This window comes from Alosa sapidissima, chromosome 19, assembly GCF_018492685.1.
Source record: "Alosa sapidissima isolate fAloSap1 chromosome 19, fAloSap1.pri, whole genome shotgun sequence".
Classification (NCBI taxonomy): domain Eukaryota; kingdom Metazoa; phylum Chordata; class Actinopteri; order Clupeiformes; family Clupeidae; genus Alosa; species Alosa sapidissima.
In genome coordinates, this window is record NC_055975.1 from 7,369,579 (window position 1) to 7,390,754 (window position 21,176).

The 21,176-nt window shown below is 41.6% G+C and overlaps 1 protein-coding gene and 1 long non-coding RNA gene across 2 annotated transcripts; one reads left to right on the forward strand and one right to left on the reverse strand.

Annotated features, from left to right (window-relative positions):
- Nucleotides 1-2,025: 2,025 nt before the first annotated feature.
- Nucleotides 2,026-12,946, forward strand: LOC121693749. The gene is made up of 4 exons (XR_006025560.1): nucleotides 2,026-2,295; nucleotides 2,977-3,067; nucleotides 11,014-11,123; nucleotides 12,770-12,946. It is a non-coding gene; the product is annotated as an uncharacterized LOC121693749 (long non-coding RNA).
- Nucleotides 3,573-19,121, reverse strand: LOC121693748 (uncharacterized protein C14orf132). The gene is made up of 2 exons (XM_042073396.1): nucleotides 18,958-19,121; nucleotides 3,573-6,460 (listed from the first exon to the last, which is right to left on the reverse strand). The coding sequence occupies exons 1-2, from the start codon at nucleotides 18,982-18,984 to the stop codon at nucleotides 6,221-6,223; spliced, it is 267 nt and encodes an 88-aa protein (XP_041929330.1). The 5' UTR covers nucleotides 18,985-19,121; the 3' UTR covers nucleotides 3,573-6,220.
- Nucleotides 19,122-21,176: the final 2,055 nt, after the last annotated feature.

Consider the following 21,176-nt stretch of genomic DNA (forward strand, 5'->3'; position numbering starts at 1 on the left):
ACTGTAGGAGATGCTGTCCTTCGGATGAGACGTTAAAAACCGAGGTCCTGACTCACTGTGGTCATTAAAGATCCCATGGCACTTATCGCAAAGAGTAGGGGGTTCCCCGGTGTCCTGGCTAAATTCCCAATCTGGCCCCCTAATCATTCTCCACTGTAATTGGCTTATTCACTCCCTCACTCTCCACCTCAAGCTGGTGTGTGGTGAGCGTTCTGGCGCATAATGTCTGCTGTGCATCACCCAGGTGGTTGCTACACATTGGTGGTGGTTACTAGTGAGGTCCCCCCATCCATGTGATGCGCTTTGAGTATCGAGAAAAGCGCTATATAAATGTAATGTGTTGTTGTTGTTGATTGACTAAATGACATTTGATAAGGAGGTGCTTAGAGCAGCTAAGAAAGGTAGAGCACAGCGACCTACACTATGGACAATTAAGTCAACTGTTCACATTCACAGATTGTAATGAAATACATGACACTGAAGATGATCTGAAGAAGCTATAATTGGATGAACAACATAGAAAGTGTACAGCAAGATTTTACAGCCTACACACACACACACGTTGCAAGAATGAAAGAATGTAACAAACCATAGCAAGTGTTGCACAAAATTGTGCAATGCCAAAATCCTTGAGGGACTGACCATTAATCAAGCCAAATTTAATTTACCCGATGACGCATTAGTGATATCTTAACTAGTGATCTGGCTAAATATGTAAATATTTTTCCAAGCCAGGAAGGGCATCACATGTCATTTAGTGCCCTCCAGTGGTGAGAAGTTGAACAACTCAATGTGGGTGAGTCTTGCCTTGCATCTTCTTTCTTGGATTTTAGGATTTTAGTTCACAATGCTTTTTAATGGTCATTGCTGATATTACTGCTCTGGTTTGGTATGAATATATGAATGACAGGAGGAAAATCTATATTTTATTTGATCTGAATGAGAGTCATATAGAGGTAAAGAGAGGCCCAGATGTGATTATGGTTCCTCCTCTAACTCTTACCCTAAGCAAGGGTCATTGAAGGGTAGTGAGGTCTGAGGGTCAGACAGACAGAGAGAGAGGGAGAGAGAGACTGAAATCTAGTACAGATCATAAGACTAAGATACCCTCTGCTGTTTATAGTGGTCAACCTGGGGGCAGATGCTGCAGTGACCCCTGCCCCGTCCAGCTCATCTGAGCCTCTCTCTCTAACAGCTCCTCAGAAAGACACCAAGGCCCATTAGATTCAATTGCATCCACCACCTCTGCTGCTGACGAGCTGCGAAGATTTACCACCTGGAGTCATTATCACCTCAGACCTTACAGGGAAAACAGTTTGGTTGTCCACCCCCAGGGAAGCGGGTGGGAGGACAGGCTGGTTCCAGGTGTCTGCCGCACTTCAGGTCCCTCCGTCTCTCCACTGACACATCAGGGACTGTGTGGGCACATCATGGAGGAGATTCTGAGGCTTCGCTGTGAGCAGAAACTTGTGATGAGTGGAGAAAAAGGGCCAACAGATATCATGCATGTGTCATTTCAGGGAGAATCCTCATAAGCTATAGGCTGGCAAAGAAATTGCAATATTTGGTGTATAAAAATATAGAACATGTGCTAGTTTTCATGGTTAAGTGTAGCCAACATAGAGTTCCGCTGATGCACACGTCGGATTATGCCTCTGAAGTGGCTCTCTGTTGAGTATTAGAGTTGACAGACTTTGACAAGATGTGTCCAAATTGCTTGACAATCATTAGCATATTCAACACCTCGCTGCCGTGCTGTCAGTATTCATCAAGCCAAAGATCACCAGAGGTGCATTCTGGGAGACTCCAGAACAACAACTAGAACAACACAGTAGAGGCTCTAGAAGACCTCACTTTCCTGTAACCCACCCAGAAACTCCAAGAATGTAAAAAAAATGTATGCAAACAAAATCTGTGAGAATCCACTGGGAGAAATTAGTTGAGTGGCAGCTGAAGGGTCCACTCCCCCCAATTGCACCTGCAACAAGCACTAATTAACCCTGAGCTAGCAAAATTAGCATGTGTTGATTTGCCCCTGTGGTTCTTCCTCTGTCATTGTGGTGTTTGATGGTGCTGGTGGCCTATTGAAGACTCCCAGTCCCCTGGGAGCTGGACGGGAGCGAGAGATGGGCTCACAGTAGCGCCACTGAGGCCTGGAGATGACCCAGCAATAATGATAAGCTGGGGAAAGCTCAAGCCAGGACATGACAAGGCACTTTTATGTTCACAGATGGAGTACATGTGAATGCCATACTCAAGGACACGATGGGAAGAAGGAGGAGGTGGTATTGCTAAGTATGCACAACATAGCTAGTCATTAAGGATCAGAGAATTACATTTAAATTGTATTATTCACAATATTTTATGATGCAATGATTACTGCCACTACTTTGTAAGCAGTTGACATGAGTTCAATTCCCAATTGAAGATAGTGGTATACCTCATTGTGTGTCTTAGACACAATTTGAAGGATGATGAACACTTATACAATCCAGTCATATCATTTGTCTACGAGATGTACATTCAGGGATAATTGTTTCCTGATGGGTATGGGAATTACATGGCATAATCATAAACCCCAGGGGCATTATTACTAGTGTTCCATGTGCATATATATGACCACATTATAACTGTGTGAGTGCTGAATAAAGATGAAATACTTATCAAGATGATGTGGGGATAAGACCATAATACATCTTGCTTTAATATGGTTGCAATTGAAAGAAAGGGTGACTAATGTTCCTATTCACACTTGCCCATGCAACACCCATTAATAACATTATAGCTTAATATAACAGCATCATGAAATGGAAAATAACCAGACTCACAATAATGACTGTAGAATTAACCACCAGGAGGTACAATGAGCGAGCAGCTCTCCATTGTAGTCATGTAATCAGACCATGCAGGTGTTTTGCATAGGGGATTATGTGCCTGTGATGACATAAAATGGATGTCCTTGCTTATGACCTTCAGCCTTTGGTGATGTGCACCATCAACAAACCATCACTGCCTCCAGCTCTCACGCCCCCACAGACAGTAGGGATTGGACATGGCAGAGAAAGAGGTAAAACACTAAGATGTAAAGATGGGCCTAATATAAGTTTATATTATACTTTCTTGTGCAATTGTATGTCCCTCAGTTAATAATGTTTTTTCAATTAGGCTAGTGTTTGGATTGTTAGCAACATGTGGCAATTACAATACTCTGGGACAGCAATGAATTTAACTCTCCGATGGTGGACCTCTTGTATGAACCAGACTTAAATGAAAAAGCCGGCCCTTATTATTGGTAGAATGAAGCTGTGTGTCTTTTTTTTTTTTTAGTTAATATCTGGTCAGCAAATACCAACTACTGTTTGAACCTCATAATTTGTGCGCACTACATCTGAGATCACTGCTTGATGGTCTTTTGGGCTCCCAACGTCAAATTCAAGGCATTGCTGCCACCTGACTAGGCACCTAACTGTAACCTTAACCCTAACCATAACCCTTGCCTGACCCTAGCGCCTTCCAGGCAGAACTGCCTTGAAGTCGATGGTGGGGGCCCAAAAGACCACAGATCAAGGTCTCTGCAATCATCAATGAATCTTAATAGTGTCTTATTACAAAACAGTTTATTCTTGTATGCGTGTGTCATAATATAGCACAAATACAGGCATTAGACTCTTTTTCAAATGAAAAATAAAAACTGGTCTTTCAAAGACCCTATTTGAGTGTATGACTGAATCATTCATATACAGTACGCTTAGCTGGCACTAAGAGCTACCCTTTGAGTTGGCACTGATTACACAGCCACATATTGAAATATGAAAGTAGGATAATTTTGCATGACAAACATTTTAGCCAGTTATTAAAAGTGGAAATAGCAGGAAACAACAAAGATATTGTAAAGTAGATTCTCTGTGTTACGTCAAGTCATTTAATTAGCTTAATGGTGAAAATGTAACATCTGGTCATTTGTTTGTGGCCATTTCTAATAACCAGCACCATCCAGCTATTGGTGTTGGACTATAAGTCCATGTTCATTCCGCCATCACACATGATCATATAGTTTACTTACTTACTTACATAACCAGCCTTTTTAATAACATGGTACGATGCATCGCTCAACTAACCAACATCTATGTTACAACTGTTTCCCAAAACCATCATACTTACATAGTACTTTGTAAGTTTGGACCATGATAGTTTCCAAACTTCAGTAGTCTGGACTAAGGTGGTTAATGACGTATAGTAACGTGGACTGGCACACCTGCAAATAACAGAGAATTAATGATGGACTACCTTAGTTTAATCCGTGAATCATCTCTGTTTTTCTTTATTCAGTGTCATCAAGTTAATTAATTGGTTCAAAATGACTGACCTTGTAACTTAACGAATGCTTTGAATTAACTTTTAAACATATGTCATTCAAATGTGCTGGTGAAACAGTTGTGTACTCTTGTGTACTATTATTTACCCCCTATTCACTCATCAACGCCATCAGTTCTGTGGCGCAGTGCGTTAAGGCTGGCTGGTGATAGCCTGCGGTGTGCAGCAATTGACAGTCACCTGTCCAAGAGTTCGAATCTGGGTTGGGATTTTGACTACAATATTCTCACAATTGTTAATGTATAAGTCTATCTATTGTGCAGAGCATATTATCCTCCCACTCTATGAAAATGTTCAAATCAAAAGCTACATATTCTCAACTGACTGACCAAGTGCGCACCTTGTATTATTATCTGCAGGTGTGTGACTGACTAGTGTGCACGTTGCTGCATATCGACTTTTAAATTATGCATTTTCTGCCTAAAAGACATTTTAAAAATATGGATGTATGGTGGTTAAATGTGTAAATATCAACCATAAACCTTTGATGTTAGTGAAGTCTTTGACATTAAGATCCCCAGAACTATGCTCCTACTCATCGGTCTACCACACGTTGAGAGGTGTAGTTGTAACTACATAACTTGTATGCAACAGTGTATGCGAACATTCATTGGAACTATGGTTTTGGGAAACACTTGTGTAGCTTAACGATGCATCGGACTATGCAGGTCTAAGTTGCACCACCATAGTTCAAACTATCTTTTTGGGAAGCAGTTGTGTCGTACTAACATAGACTGAAATGTTTCAAGCTCTTACTTAGGTCTAACCTTGTAAATAGATGCAATAACTGACTTAATCTGAAGAGATGTGTTACCATTTTCCAAAATATTTATTTTTTTGCCATCTTTCTGAACTGACTAAAGTATGACTGGCTACCCATATTGATTTCGATCAAAATAACACCCACAGTGAGTGAGCCCTGTCTGTTTTTGAAGAAATAGCCTACTATTAAAGTGCCATATTAGGTAAAATCACTATGGCAACAGCTGCCACAGAACCTCTATCATGAGGAGGAATGTTTCTTTATCATATAAAATATTTCATTACTATTTGCATACAGTGACAAGACAATTATGACTGCAGTTTTCTGTTGTTGTAGTCCCAAGTCCATTCAGCGCTGATAGTTTAATAGCCTGTGACAAAGGAACATCAGGAGAGCATTATAGTACATGTTTGGGGATGGCCTAGGAAGCTGCACTTCCGTGTTGGTCGTGTGGCTGAACAAGGAACGGGAGCTGGGGCTTAATGCACTCCATGGAGTTCTCAGATCGAACCCTCATTAAAGAAAGAACAACAGGGCTCATGCAAAAAGCGCCACCCACCACAGCGGCAGCACTGTTGTTTCAAGTCACCCACCTCCGGCAGTTAAATTTACAAGTTATTTATTATGTAATAAGTTTGCCAAGTGCAGAGCAATGCAACAGTAATGACCCGATTCACTTGGAACATTTCAAGATTCATGGTCCCTTCATCCAAATAATTAAGCTGCACTTTCCTTAATTGCCTCTCATCTATCTGGGGGGCGATTAAGTAGGTCCAATTCACTAACTACATCATAATCCTCTTTTAAGCCCCACACTCCGCTCTAGTGAAAGTGTGCACACACGATTTGAGTCGAGGGTAGGGGGGAGTCCTTCCAGCTAAACTCGCATGGCAGTGAAGATCTGCGGGAGCCAGATGGTTATTAGGGTCTCGGTATCTCCATAGATCCAAGACAGAGTCACGGCACTGGACCACCAGGGAACTTGGTGGTGCTGTAAAGTTTTATAGCACATCCCCTGTGTGGTCGCTGTCACGTATGCTCTCAGGGTCAGGGGGGTGGGGGTGGGGGGGGTGGGGGGGGTGTTCAGAAAGTGAAGGCGTAGACCACCCCGACCACAACGATGTTGCCGATGGTGGCCACGATGGCGATCCAGAGCCAGATGGCGTCGCAGGACATCTGCTGCTGGTCGTCAGGCGGGGCCTGGGCAGAGGAGGCAGATGCCGTCGCCACGTGAACGCTGGCCGAGGAGTTAAAGAGGGAGTGCTCCGTGCTGTAGTCGTCGTTGGGTGAGGAATCCATGAAGGCACCTGTCATCACAGGGATCTGAGAAAGAGAGAGAGATGAGAGAGAGAGAGAGATGGGGAAAAAAGACGAGAGTGGTGAGATATATTGCATATGTATGATCTGTGACATGATCTATGTCATAAAAAATGCATAACTTTACAGTGGTGGTGCGGTGGTTGTTCAGTATATGCTTCATGGTAGTATACAATACAATATGATGATCATTAGGGCTTAATGAGATCTATTACCCACTTTTCCCTATGGACAGGCAGGCTCCATGGACAAGCATGAAAAACCCAGACCCAGATGTTTGAACTAAGAGTTCAGCACTGTATCAAATGTATGGCAGTACTGCAAAGTACTGTATCTAAACAGAAAGATGACTTTTGTAGTGAATAACAATGCATAGAACTAAGAGGTTATATTCCGTAACCATAGTTTTGAACACAACTGCCATGGATTCCACCACAGGAACACATTTCTACCAGGGCAATGTCAGGCACAGGAACCTGTGCTTAATTAAGACATAAATAAATATTTGACGATGCGGTAAGGTAAAGTGATTTATTGCCCAAGACAATTAGTGGCCAGAGTGGTGGAGCGTGCGCTCCTAGTTACTGTACATACTGTATGAGAGAGCTGAGTGCAGCCTCCATCACTTGCACACTAGAAAACACACACACTAGAAACCGCTTCCTCTGCCTGCCTCCTCCACCTCCTCTTCCCTGCACAAACACTGCTGAAAACAATGCTAAAAATACCTCAGGGCAAGATGAGACACTCATGCCTCTGCTGTCTACACATCACTTTCTTTCTCACACTCTCTCTCTCTCTCTCTCAGGCAACCTTTGCATTCCCAAGCTGATTATGAACGGAGACAATTAAGGACACACTGTATGTCCATCTCTCTGCAGGCTACAGTAGGCTAAGCATGATAGGGAGACATTCTGGTCAGATATTGCTGCTGACATGACAAAATGTTTTGGAGGTGTCTTTGCCAAAAGTATTTTCTTATACAACCATAAGAAATTAATGTCTGTAGAATAGCCCATGAATATCCACTCTAATACTAACTTCATCGCTGTACCACAATAGTGATGGTTTTCATTGTAAAAATCAATATTTATAGTGCTACCAGTTAGCATCTATGTGCAGTCAGGTTGTTTAACATGTCAGCCATTACAAAGCCTGAACCCAAATTAAAACTCAGCAGACCATAAATGCATTGATCAGCCAATACCATGGATTTGCAAACATTAAAGGTACCATGTGTAAGAATTGAGGTAAAAATATCCAAAAAATGAGCTACACACATCAAAAGAATGAAAAGAAATAAGGGTGATGATGTCATTAAAAAAATGTGCTGCAGAGATATCAACCTGAATTAGTATGCTAAATTACTAGCCACAGCCCGCCAGGTGTCATAATACCAGTTTCGGCCATGGGAGGCGGTATGCGGGGAACATAACCACCAGCCAAACTGCAATAGGCTACGTGTTTCTCGGTTGTTACTCTAGGGTAGACCAACTCACTTTCTGGAGGTATACTGCCCCCATCTTTTATGGAATGTGGAGTATGAATTGATTTTTTTGGCGGACATTACACATGGCACCTTTAAGGCAAAGAAATATATGTTAGCAATGAAGATCTGATTCATAAAACTTTATGAATAAAAAACAAATCCTTGTTGAGAGCCTTATTGCATTTCCTGATTCTACAGGATGTAACATACTCTACATTTGAATTATGAACTATGAAATAGGAATCAGGAAAACGTTTTATTGAAATTAATTTTATTCCAGGCTTTTTTGTTTTATTGAAATTAATTTTAGTCAAGGCAATTTGTGTCAGCACTTGTGCAGGAGAAACCATAACCATATTAGAGTGATGCTTTTACACAAAAACATATCAAAGCAATGCTTATGTAAACACAAATATGTTTGTGTTTCATTGTATTCTTTATCATACTAATATGAGTTACATGCACAGTTCCTACAGTCAAATCTAGTTTTATTCAGTAGAGAATGAAAGCACAGTATGGGCTATATGAAGAAAACTGCAATGGAAAGAAATGCTCAATTCATATGGATACACATGAGGACGCAAAAAGCAAAGAAAAAGTGAAAAGCAACAATGACTGTTATTGCACTGCATTAGATTGCATTTGCATATGGACATCATTTATTACTTTAGGAAGATGGCAGACTTAACATTCATGAGAAATAGTTCTTGAATTAGTCAGAAAAGCCAAACTGGGTTCTGCCTGCTCCCACAAAGGCAAATCGATTTTCCTCTCCCTGAAGAGGAGAGAGTGTTTCGCTGCGAGCTGCGCCATTCGATAGAACATGAAAAGAAGGGTGATTCCTCAGCCTGCGCCTGATGATCACTCAATAATCTCCCTGTAGTGGGGGAGTAGACGAATCCAGATGACAACCATATCCTCCGTAGGATATATAGAGAAAAGGAAGGCTGTTGTGGTTCTTTTTCTTTTTTTTTTTATCAAGAATACTTTTAATTTGTTTCGCTTTGATTTTTTTTCCAATGCTATGCTCAAACTTACAGTGCAGAGAGAGAGAGAAAACAAGAGAGAGAACATTCAGCAGACGAAATCCCTGTCAGTGGTAAAGTGTTTTGTGTGAGTAATTGAGTTATGTGAGGAGGTGAAGCTCTGACAACAAAACAATGGAAAATTGACAGTGCAAACAATTAAAGATGATTTCCCATTCTGCCCAGACGGTCTTGTTATGGAGTGAAGAACTGTCTACAACTCTCATAGACATTAGTCTATATGCCTTTAATCTTACTAATTCATATGTGTCTGAGTAGCTATAAATATTCAACCTGCAGACCTTGGACTGTACCGTACTCCCCTCTACCAAAACATACTGGTGGAGCCCACACCCAGTTAAGGTCTGGTGCTGGTGACTAACATTAAATAAATGCATGAGGCTGAGGAGAGCCAGTGGGGAATTAAAGCCCTTTAAGCTTTCCCAAAGATTCTGAGCCCCAAGTTTAATCTCCAGTGAGGCGCCTGTGTTGCCTTCACAACCCCGACGAACAGAGGGCTTAAGATGCCAGGGAGAAAAATGTCTGCTCATTGAAGAACTTCAGAGCTTTACATATTTCAGCAAGCTATTTTTAAGAGAAGAGTGTGTTTCCCTTCAGGTGGGTAACCACTGCTGAGCGCTCATCGATGCCATTATCACCACCTCCAGAACTAGCGGTTTTAGCTACTCTGATGGACTTCCATATTGATCTATGTAGTCTGAGAAGTGTAAATAAATAGTAACGTCTCCTTATCAGAGGCGGACAGAGTACACAGCTTTATTACTTGAGTAAAAGTACAGATACCCTTTGCTAAATTTTACTCAAGTACAAGTAAAAGTACAACAGTCAGATGTCTACTTAAGTAAAAGTACTGAAGTACTTGTTTTTTAAAAGTACTTGAGTATCAAGAGTACAAGAGTACATTTTCTAAATATTGCATTACTACTGGCACAGTGCTTACATTTATGTACAGAAACGTCCTACATGGAGTTATGAAAAATGTTAATGTTAATACCTTGGAGAATGCAAAAGGAATTGAAAGTAAAATCAAGTCATTTTCATCTTTTTACCATGTTGCCAGGGATGGGCAGTATTTCTAATATATGTATTTAAAATACGTATTTCAAATACAAAATACTATGTTGTAATTGAAACACTTGAAGCAAACACTATCATTAACTTGTTCAGAAAATTGAAATAGTCTGGCGAGGTGGGGCCACGGGTTGTCGGGCTGTCCCAATCAGTGGCGCCTGCACAATCCAATCACGTTTGAGAGGGAAACAACAAATTGAGGGTTTCCGAGATTTTTCTTTTTTCCTTTTTTTTTAGAAGTAGTAATGGGTACTCACGGTTATGGATAGAAATGTAGTAGAGTAAAGAGTACAATATTTGCCTCTCAAATGTACTTGAGTAAAGTCATGAGTACACCCCAAAAATGATACTCGAGTAAAGTACAGATCCCTCAAAATTGTACTCAAGTACTGTACTCAAGTAAATGTACTCGTTACTGTCCGACTCTGCTCCTTATTTCTCACCAAATACTGAGTTTGACTGAGTCCATAACTCTGAATACATGCTTTTTTGAGAGCTCTCTGCATATCTGAATCAGGTGTGGGTCCAGAGATATCGAAAAACTGTTTGTGTTCTGCTTTTTGAAGGATCTCATGAAATTCTGAAATGTGCTTCCAACTTCTGGTCCAGTGGGAGTAACTCTGATGCCTTTCAAACTGTCTGAACATTGAAGGCAGCCTGTGTCTCTGAGGGCTTCCTTTTTTCTGGTTGGAGGTTGTGTGGTTTTAAAGGTGTTTTTTGGGAGGGATTACATTGTTAATATGCTCAAAGATGATATCAAGTTAACCACATATCACATCACATAGGCTGAACATAATACAGACACTAAAAGTAGCCTATTATCTGGTTCTAGCTAGCCTGCATCTACTGCAATGTCTTCATAAATACAGTCCCCTGTGACTGTAGGGAATTTCAGTGATTCAGATCAATATCAACAATACTACAATAATTCATACACACTTTTACACTTACAGAAAAGAATGACCTATCCAGGATGTTGTCCATGGGACTAGGAAATACTAAGAGAGAGGGAGAACCATTGCCCCATCATCCATTCCTAATGGGCAAATGTGGTCATACATCAGTGAGTGCTGTTTACAAGTTTTATTGTTGGTGTATCAGTGGTTCCATTGGAAAGAGTGAAGACCTGTCTTTTCCTTAAAGTGAAATGACTTTGAAACTCACATCTTTCCTCAGTGACAACTCATTATTTTTCTGTGATCTGTGAGCATTTAGTTTATGGCACAAGGTATTCCCTGTCTGGCCATTTTACTTCTGGTGTCATTTATGGCACACATGGCAATATGTTATAACTGGTCAATATGAAAATGGCTTGATTGCCTCCTCAATTGCAACACAACTTTTCATTGTGAAAATTAGAAAGGCCTAGAACATAAAAGTGGAGATTGCATCATGAGACAGTGTGTGCCTGTTTCTTAATACAAATAATTAATTTACCGTGTACACGTTTTTTTTAAAAAAGGGATCTATTTTGTGAGATGTAATGGGGGGTATCTTGATAGAGTGACTGAAAGGGATAATTTAATCATGTTGTATAGCATGTCAGAGCCTAGGATGCTGAGAATACAAAATAGAAAGAAAAAAAAACACACAGTCTTCTGTGTGCCTTTATCTGAGTCCACATTCGGTTCTCTTATCTGGCCGGGCTCAGAGTGATATTGAGCTGAGGTAGGGAATATATATTGAGCCTGGACTCAAGTAAGATCTCATTTAGAGAACTGTGGTGATCTCAACTCGTCCCACACATGGAGAGACCAAAAAAGATTAGGGGAGAAAATCTAAAGCCCCATATTTACTTTCATTCAATCACCATTCACCATCGGAGATTTACTGCGGTTTAGGTGGGATGCTTGCAACAGTCCTGAATTGCAATCTTGCTGATGTGAAAACCTGTATATGTATAAATGACATAACCCAAATCTCTGCGTCATAAGCCTGAGTTGAACATAAGACCTATCCAAGTGGTCGTGTATGGTATGAGCGAGTTTCAACCTAACATACCACAGCAGTGATGGAAAGGAGATCATGCCTATGGTATGGTAATATGAAAGTAGCCACAATCCCATCCAGAGCTGCATGAAGCCCATTGCTATTCTGGCGAGCATCTGGCAGATAACACACTTGAGTTATGCAGCTGCAGGGCTCCATGGGAGGCACATCACACGGAGGCGGCGGTGGCCGAGGGTGCCGGGGTGTCTCTGGTGACATACGCTGCCCTGCTGAGCCTCGCGGACATTCTGGAGCAGCGCTACTCTGGTGTGCTGAGGGAGGCTTTGTGTCTGGAGCGTTCTGCTTCCTCCCCTCCATCCCTACATCCCTACATCCCTCCATCCCTCCCTGCCAGCCAGCCAGCCAGCCCAGCCTGAGGTTCTCTCCAGAGCATACACCTGTCAAATGCCCCCCACACAGCATACATCACTGTTAAACAGTGGTGCTGGAGAGTGGGGGGTAGCCACTGGGAGAGAGGGATGAAAGGAGGTGGAGAGGCATCCAGAGAAAAGAAAAGCAAGGCCAAGAAAGAAGAAGAGAACGACAGAAGAGAGGAGAGAGGCTGATACATTTGGCCTCCATCAGTATTCATGACAGTCCTGTCTGTTAAAAATATTTGCTTTTTGAGATGTTCTTGTTTTAAATATCTATAAACATTTGTTCCTTGGGTGTCCTTGACTAATGTTCTAAAGGAAAGTTGTTTACTATTTCTGAACTCAGAACTGCTTGCTTCTCCATGCTGGCCAGGGGGAAGAGAGGAATGAGAAAGCAACAGCATCCTGCCTTGCTACAGCTCCAAGGCACTGGCCACACTAAAGCACTCACCAACCATGAACAGAGCCCCAGAGGCCCCATCCGACTTGAATCAGTCGCTCTGAAAAATAGATATGTGGAGAGTTCATTCAGTGCATGCTTGGTATCCTTTGTTGTAATTTACTACACTGGAATAAAAGCCACATATTATGAGAATGATCTTGTTAGAACCTGGTCTGGAGAATGTCTTTTTATAGGATTGTGCACGGCGCAAATGAGTGATTAAACTTAAGCAACAAGAGGAAACAACACAGCTGCTCACAGAGCAATTCATCAAACTGTGTGTGTCTCAGAACACCAGAGTCGTTACTGTACGTCCTGCCTGTCTGCCAATGAGGGATAATTAGCTCATTTGCACAATCACATTTAGTTACAGGGCCCACGCAGGTGTTTGGCCATTTCTCTGACTTCTCATTTCTCACTGGGAACCCACAGCATTGCATCAGCACATATTCCTGTCATTGTGGTTTTGCGTGGAGTAGGTTTGTCTCTGACCTTGATCTTCAACAACATATGATCAAGGACACAAATAACAACCAAAAATACTTGCAAAATAATTACAGACACAAAAGTAATAGTAGACCACCTTAGAGTGGAATGTAGTTAGCATATAATTTATATAAAGAACTATAGGTATAATTAAAGTATATAATAATTTCTGAATTATTATTATGAATGTATTCAGACCTATATGGAACTATCTCTTGGGGGCTTAAAGTAACTACTGGGTGTGCATACATAAGAAGTGACTGTACAGAGAGTATATTTCCCTTAGGGAGAACATAAAAAGCAGTACTTTCCTCTTAGCCTTTGTCTTATAGGATCATCAGGCTTGCTAGGTGGCTAGTTCATGAACAAAAGAGTGACATGACCAGAACTGAAAGAATTGCCCAAGGGCACAGAGTTGCATAGACAGCAGCCTCGACGCAACTTCCAGGAAAAATAGCCGCTGGCTGGTGAAAAGAAATGGACGTTTATTTATTTTGTCACAAATGAGCTAGAAATTCTTTCCTGGTGGGGGTGTGTATAATGTACCAGGTATAGTGAAAGCAGCATAACCAGGATGCTCAGTAAAAAGAAAACAGACATGGTAACATAAACTAATCAGTTTATTGGGGCTAGTTTAGAATCTTATTTACAAAAGCAGGAGTCCTATCTGTGGAGAATGGAGAGAGAGCCAGAGAGGGCGGGGATGTTTGGGGATCTGTCAGACGAGGCTGACATTTGAAGATGTGAGAGACAGCTTATGAAGCTGTTTGCTGAGAAAAATGTCCCAGCAAATGCTTGATGATCTGAGCTCATCCACCTTGGTTTAGATTAAACTCTTAGCAATGATGCGCCATCACCCACACACATCCTATCCAGTACACACACAGACACACACACACACACACACACACACACACACACACACACACACATTCAAAATCATACACATTACACTTAGAAAGTCACGGAGAGACACATAATATGTGAGACACAACAGTGGTGGTGACTCACACAGTAAGTCCACAGCTATTTGCCATCTGTGCAGCTGTTGGATTTAAATAGTGATGCACCCTCAGCACAGTGCCAAAGATGTGAATACCCTGGACGTCAGCTACGAGACCGGTATAAGGAAATGCTTCAGTGTGGTGTCTGGTGTTCCCTCAGTGGCAGCTTGCTTTCTGTAGACAGCAGCAACTTCCCTGAAAGGCTCATTTAGTCCATTGCATAACGATATTAGTCTTTCAGTGGCAGGGAGTTATTCAGTAAAACTTTCAGTTTAAGGAAGGAAATTGGCTGCTTTAGCTTACATTTGGGGGTTACTCAGAGGGAGCATCTTGCAAAACTGCTAACTTTAGTAGCTGCATTCAAATATGTCTGAAAGGGAAGATTGGAAGCAGGAAATGAATGATGAACAGATAGTGATACGGGGTAATATGTTCAGAGGACGAGTGCCGTTTGGTGGGCCAACTGGGCCACAGAGGGCCAGTAATATAAACACAGACAACAGTGAGGTCAAATAGACCCTTACTTTTTTTTGGTCTTTTTTTATGCTTTTAATTTTGATAGGACAGTGAAGAATGACAGGAAGTGAGTGGGAGAGAGAGTCAGGGTGGGATCTGGAAAGGACCACGAGGCGGGAATCGAACCCGGGTCGCCGGTGTACGGGGCAGGTGCCCCAGCCAGTTGCGCCACAGCTGGGGCCCAAATAGACCCCTTACATAACCTCTTTGAACTTGTGTAATGGGAAAGCTGTCCAATTGAGGAACAATGACCCATACAGTACCTGCGCATCTTGCTGAGGCAACGTGATCTCTCTACCACCAGCTCCAGATTGAGTTCAAGGCTGTCCTACACATGGGAAAAAGGGTTTTCTTCCTCTAATGGCCATTTCACATTGCAATTTTTCTGACTTGGTATAAGTAGTCATGCTTTATGAAAATGGTTGTTGTCTCTATCTTTAAGCTCAAACATGGTTCAGTGTGTCATAACACATTAGCCACAGCTAACCGGTGAAAGGTGAAGTGAATATATTAATTAATACTAGAGATTATTATCATCCCTTATTCAAATTTGTGCAGATGAGCAGATTTGGGAAAGCATGAAATGCCTTATTACGTATGGTTAAGAATGACATTGTGCAGATTGAATGCACATATGTTAGCCTAATTAAATCAAAACTATATATGTTATACTCATTATTATAAATATGAGTAATTATAAATGCTTAATCGTGCTATATCTGATGTGTAAGTTTTTCTATATAGCCATAATTGACACTATCAATGTTGAAAAATTACACATTTAAACAGACAGTAATGATGTGTCTATTGTCTGATTACTTTGGTTTATGATATATTCAGATGCAAAGCCAAACGTCATGAGAATGAAACACACACACACACACACACACACACACACACACACACACACACACACACACAAACCCCTTCATTTACTATGTACCACATCATTTACAGAGCTTCCCCGGGCAAACGCACGCCACATCAGCCTGCCTCGCACTTCCTCCTTCGTATGTAGACACAAAAGTGCGTGTGGATGGCGTGCTTAAAACCACAGTCATCTCAGAATATAATGTAATAATCAAACAAATAATCCAAATCCATTCCATCTCTTGGTGAAATTTGATTCTAGTATATCCATGGTGGCAGCAATGATTGCAGGGATCACAGCATGTTTTTCATGTCATGCCAATTTACACACATGCAATGCTCTGACTGAATGTACGAGGGTCATTCTGAAAATAGTATTGGTATGTCTGGCCAAAGCAGTATTCAATTTACATAAGATGCCACTGAGCTGCAGGACAAACATGGACAATGGGATAGCTCATCTGTGTGTGAACTCACATATAGTACTTTTTCAGCAAACTATAGTACAGTTTCAGCAGAGCACAAATCAAATTATACTTTGAAGCCAAGTCTTTGAGGTCATTCTTCTCTCAAGCTGTATAGAAGAAATGCTCCTCTGAAGAGGAGAAAGGATATGCTATGAAACCCCCAGTGTAGTATGGTGCCCTTGTCATGCAGAGCTATTGAGATATCATGAGAGAAAATATGCAACTTTGGGAACCAAACAAGGAAATATCCAGGAACTGCTGAACTGACATAAATGAATTGCTTAATGAATTGCTGAATTGAGTTTAGTGGTTCCGTCCCTAGATTATTTCAGGCATGGCAATATGCAACAGAAATACCAGAAGCACACAACCGCTCTAATGAAAGCATTTCTATCTCCTACCAAAATCACAGCAGCTTTCTACCGTCACAATTATTGTTTTTCTGTCATGCAACTGGATATGGGTGTTGTTACACTATGTCACAGAGTAAACATGCCAAGTAAACATTCCATAGAATAAAGTCTTCCTTGACCTGTCTTTGCCAGATCCATTCGTTGACATATTACAGCACTTCTCAAACAAGTTAATTGTCTAATACAAATACAGCTATAAATCTAAGCAACGTGACCATGAACACAGATGAACATGTCAATTTCACGCATCTGAATATTGAAATATGGGCCCATCAATCAAAGGCATGCTGGAGCCACAAAGGACAACATCTGTGCAGTGATGTCTCCATGGAATATAGTGGGGTGTATACACACTGAACCATCCGATGGCCTCGAGGAAATCAGGCCCATTAAAATACTGGCCACAGACTGATGGCTTCTACACGTGAACTCTACATTCAGTCTAAATAAAGACCTAACATCTAAACCCAGTATGAAACTAACTACAACCCACGTATCAGCAATTGAGATACAATACTACAATACGAAAGATTTTGAAGTCAACTAATGCTTTTTAATGATTGTGTCATCATTTTGATATATGATCAGATTTATGTTAATATTACAGATTCAACACACTTTGTCATTGGAACTCTGCTGTGCAATGGATTGTAAGTAGGACACTAGGTGAACTCTTTTTCAACACTGTACACCATAATACACCACAATAAAGCACCATGATAGAAATCTTGGAGAAGAACTGCTCAGTTACATGTAACAGCTTTGGCAGGTAACTCTCCACCATCATGTGTTCAGTCATATTGAGAAATATGAGTCAGAGACTCTTCTGTCAAACGTCATAACAATACAAAACACGTCAGACATTATGTCAGCAGTCATAATTTGCAATGCGTTTGAAGCGTCTTGTCATCCTTAAGAGACGATTCCACAGCATTTGACAGACATGACAAGCCTCTCAAGCGACACTGGTGACCAAGACTGTACTGGGCTTACTCATGAGTCGAGGGCAACATTTCTCTGTGCTTCAACTATATGTGACAGCATGTGCGCCTTCAACTTAATGGAGTGTGACTGTTTCATTTGCGACCACTCAAGTGTTGCTTCGGCGTCTTAATTGGTAATCAAAACACATGGATGAACTGTTGGTTTAGTTCAATGATGTGTGGTCAGGCATGCTCTCCAAACACAAAGTGCAAAGAAGAAAATAAAAAAAGAGAAACTTTGGTGCTCCTCCACTAAACATCAGCACTGACCTGAATGCTAACACACCTGCGTAGATTATTGGCCAAATAACACACTGGCAGCTGGCCCTTCAGGCAGAATCTATACAGTATCCCCATAGCCCACCCATCTCAAGTCTGAGTTGGCCTATATAAAGTCATTCTGCTCTAGAACAAATACAGGAGCTCCACTGGCTCGAGGAGATATTCTCAGGCATGGCATGTGGAGAGAACCCATCAGTCAGCATGCTGCTTCTGCTGACAGAGGTGGATAAACAGAGATAAAACCTGTGTTCTCCCTGTTGAATACACTTCCAGATATCCAGGTTCTGAATTGTGTTCCATCAACTGTGGGTCATTTTGGTGATCTGTGGGGTAGTGAATATCTGCTCACTGACTGCAACTTTTTGTGTGTGCGTGTGTGTGTGTTTGTGTGCGTCTCTCTCTCTCTCTCTCTCTGTGTGTGTGTGTGTGTTTGTGTGTGTGTGTGATACCCTAGACCTGAAGATAAGTACCATCAAAGATAGATTCCTCCCTTAACTGTGAATGCTGAAAAAAACTCAAAGACCCTCTTCCACAGAAAAATCCCAAATAAAACGCCATCCTTTACAATATCAATGAAACAACTGTGCACATGATGATGCTGTAATGTACTGTATAACTTCCTTTAACCGCTTACAGCAGCCAGAGGGCGTTTTTCCTCATAGGCTTCAGTAGCACAATGTTCAACAGTCTAAAAAATTGAGATTGTTTTTGTTAAAGACAAACTGTAGGCCTAGGTATCACACAAGAAGCCATTTTTAAAAAACACATTTTGTGCTGGTTTTAACTTTATTTCTAGCTTGTCATGCCATACAACTTTTCATTCGATAGTATCCAAACAACCATGGGCTACACTGTTAAACCACAAGTAGTCAACCTGTTCTAAATTTCCCTCAGAATTACCATAACTGATCATTGGTATTTACTCAATAAGGGTAGACTAGACTTTTACAAGAAAGATAGTGTCCAACAACTCTTTCGAACCACGCCCACATAAAAATACAAAAGTTATGTTCCAGTCTGCACCATGTCGAACTGGGGGGGAAATGATTTGAGAACAAACGTGTATCTTACCTGTGCTGCCATAAATGAAAGATCCATATTTACTGACTGGAGAACCCGAATAGAAGTTACGTGGGGGTGCTTGAAGATGTCTTAGTATGATTTACTCCTCTAAACAACATCGACGACCACGAATCTCTAAAGGTCCTCGCTCCATGGAAATTATGTCGTAGTAAGAGCAGTTTTGACGGGCGTCAGTTCGTCAGCACAACCCGAAGGCGAGTGAGCCGAGAGCGGGCGGGGATGCCGAGGCGGGAGTCAGCAGTCAGTGGGTGCGCTTAATCTCTCTCTCTCTCTCTCTCTCTCTCTTTGTGTCTCTCTCTTCCTCTCTCTCTCCCTCTTTCCCCATCTTCTCTGTCGATCAGCCACGCTGTGTCGAACATTAATTGATTTCATACTGAAGTTTGTGTGAGAATATTATGGCAGGAGTTCGACCAAATCAATTCTAGGATACTTAACACTTCACACTCCTTGGGTTCGATTTAAATCATAATAACTTAAATGCATTTAGCCTTACACTCAGCCCCGTCAGAAATATTCAAATCTTCCTTTCAACAAGAAAACAAAACATTATTTTCATGTTATAGGCTACTGAAGGACTAGCAATCTACAATACCAGGTATGCTATATTTTCCCCTAACCATTGCTAAATGGCTTGAACAGTATCAGCATGTTACCTCTAATGAAATGATTCAATATTGAATCAAGATAATTGCATTTGTTTGCAATTGGATAATGTTAAAAATGACATAGTCATAATCAACTGAGCTGACTTCAACTAAGAACAACTCAGTTAAAAATTCACAAGGGAAAGAGCGCATCCTCAAAACTCCCTGCATGGGGAGCTTTATTATTATTCCGTTCAAAAAGCATAGCAAGCTTCTCACATGTGCGCACATGTGAGAAGTGACGTGTGAGAGAGAGAGAATGAGGGTCACTGTGGCACTGTCATATTTGTCTTTCAAATAATCACAATGCTCTTTCAAACCTTATGCATTTTATTCCATGTGTGTCACTTAGAGCTTCCTCAGTACACATACATATTCAGGCTACTGTATATTAGCATAATTTACTGTTAATCCTCCATGGCACCGGCTTGAGGGACAGTAGACAGCTTCCAGCATCTTGAGAGAACTAGAATGAACTGACTAAATGAACTAGAATGAACCTACTGAAGACTTATGTATGCAAAATCCACATATTTCACTTGGAAGTCACTGGAACAAGTCACTCGAAGTAACCCTTTATAAGAGGTTGTTGTTATGCATATTTAATGCATCAATGCATCATCAAAATATTAAGTGATGCATTATAGCCAAAAACTGGATTCTACTGAAGAAATTTCCAGTTTTGCTTATTATATGTAACCATATTCACAAAATCTTTTTGTGACATGATATTGTTTATTAATCTATCTCCCTCTGTGTGTGTAGGTATCAGGTTGTTGTTGGGTTGTGGGCAGCTTTGAAAGTGTAATAGCTGGCTCATGGAGTTCTCCTCTGCTGGTCGCTCTGCAGAGCAGCTGGTTAAATTAACCATCTCGCTCCTATCTCTCCCTGGATGGCTGTATAAGCCACAGCCTCGTGCATCCTAGGCAGCCGAGAGCACAGGGTTCCTGCTCCTGTACTCTACTGGTGCTGCCCTTTATGACGCAGTGTGGCTCCATCCCATCCGCCACTGGAGAAGCAACCACATGCGGCTGCCGCTGTGGCTCCAGAGTGCCTGGGCCTGTGCTCTCCACCATGGGGGGGGGGGGGGGTGGAGATGGGGATGGGGTGTTCTCAGCTGGAGGTGGTTTGTGTGAGGAAACCATGGGTCAGCGCTCTAGTCTGACCTTCTCCATCGTCCCATCAGCTTGCATTTGCCGGGTCTTAGATGAGGAGGACAACATCAGAGTGCTGTACATCATTTGCAGCTCCCTTATGGACAGTTTCCGCTGTGTGAAGTGATGATGGTGTGTGTGTGTGTGTGTGTGTGTGTGTGTGTTTATGTATGTATGTGTGTGTGTGTGTGTTTGTGTATGTGTATGTGTGTGTGTGTGTGTGTGTGTGTGTTTGTGTGTGTGTGTGTGTGTGTGTGTGTGTGTGTGTGTGTGTGATGTACAGCACATGTACTGTACATGTCAAAGTATGTGTCATAACTATTCTCCTGTGGATTGGAACGTCTTCTTCCGCTCCTCTTAACGAGGAGCGAAAAGCGGAAAACCACCGACGCAGCAGTTTCCCGTTGGC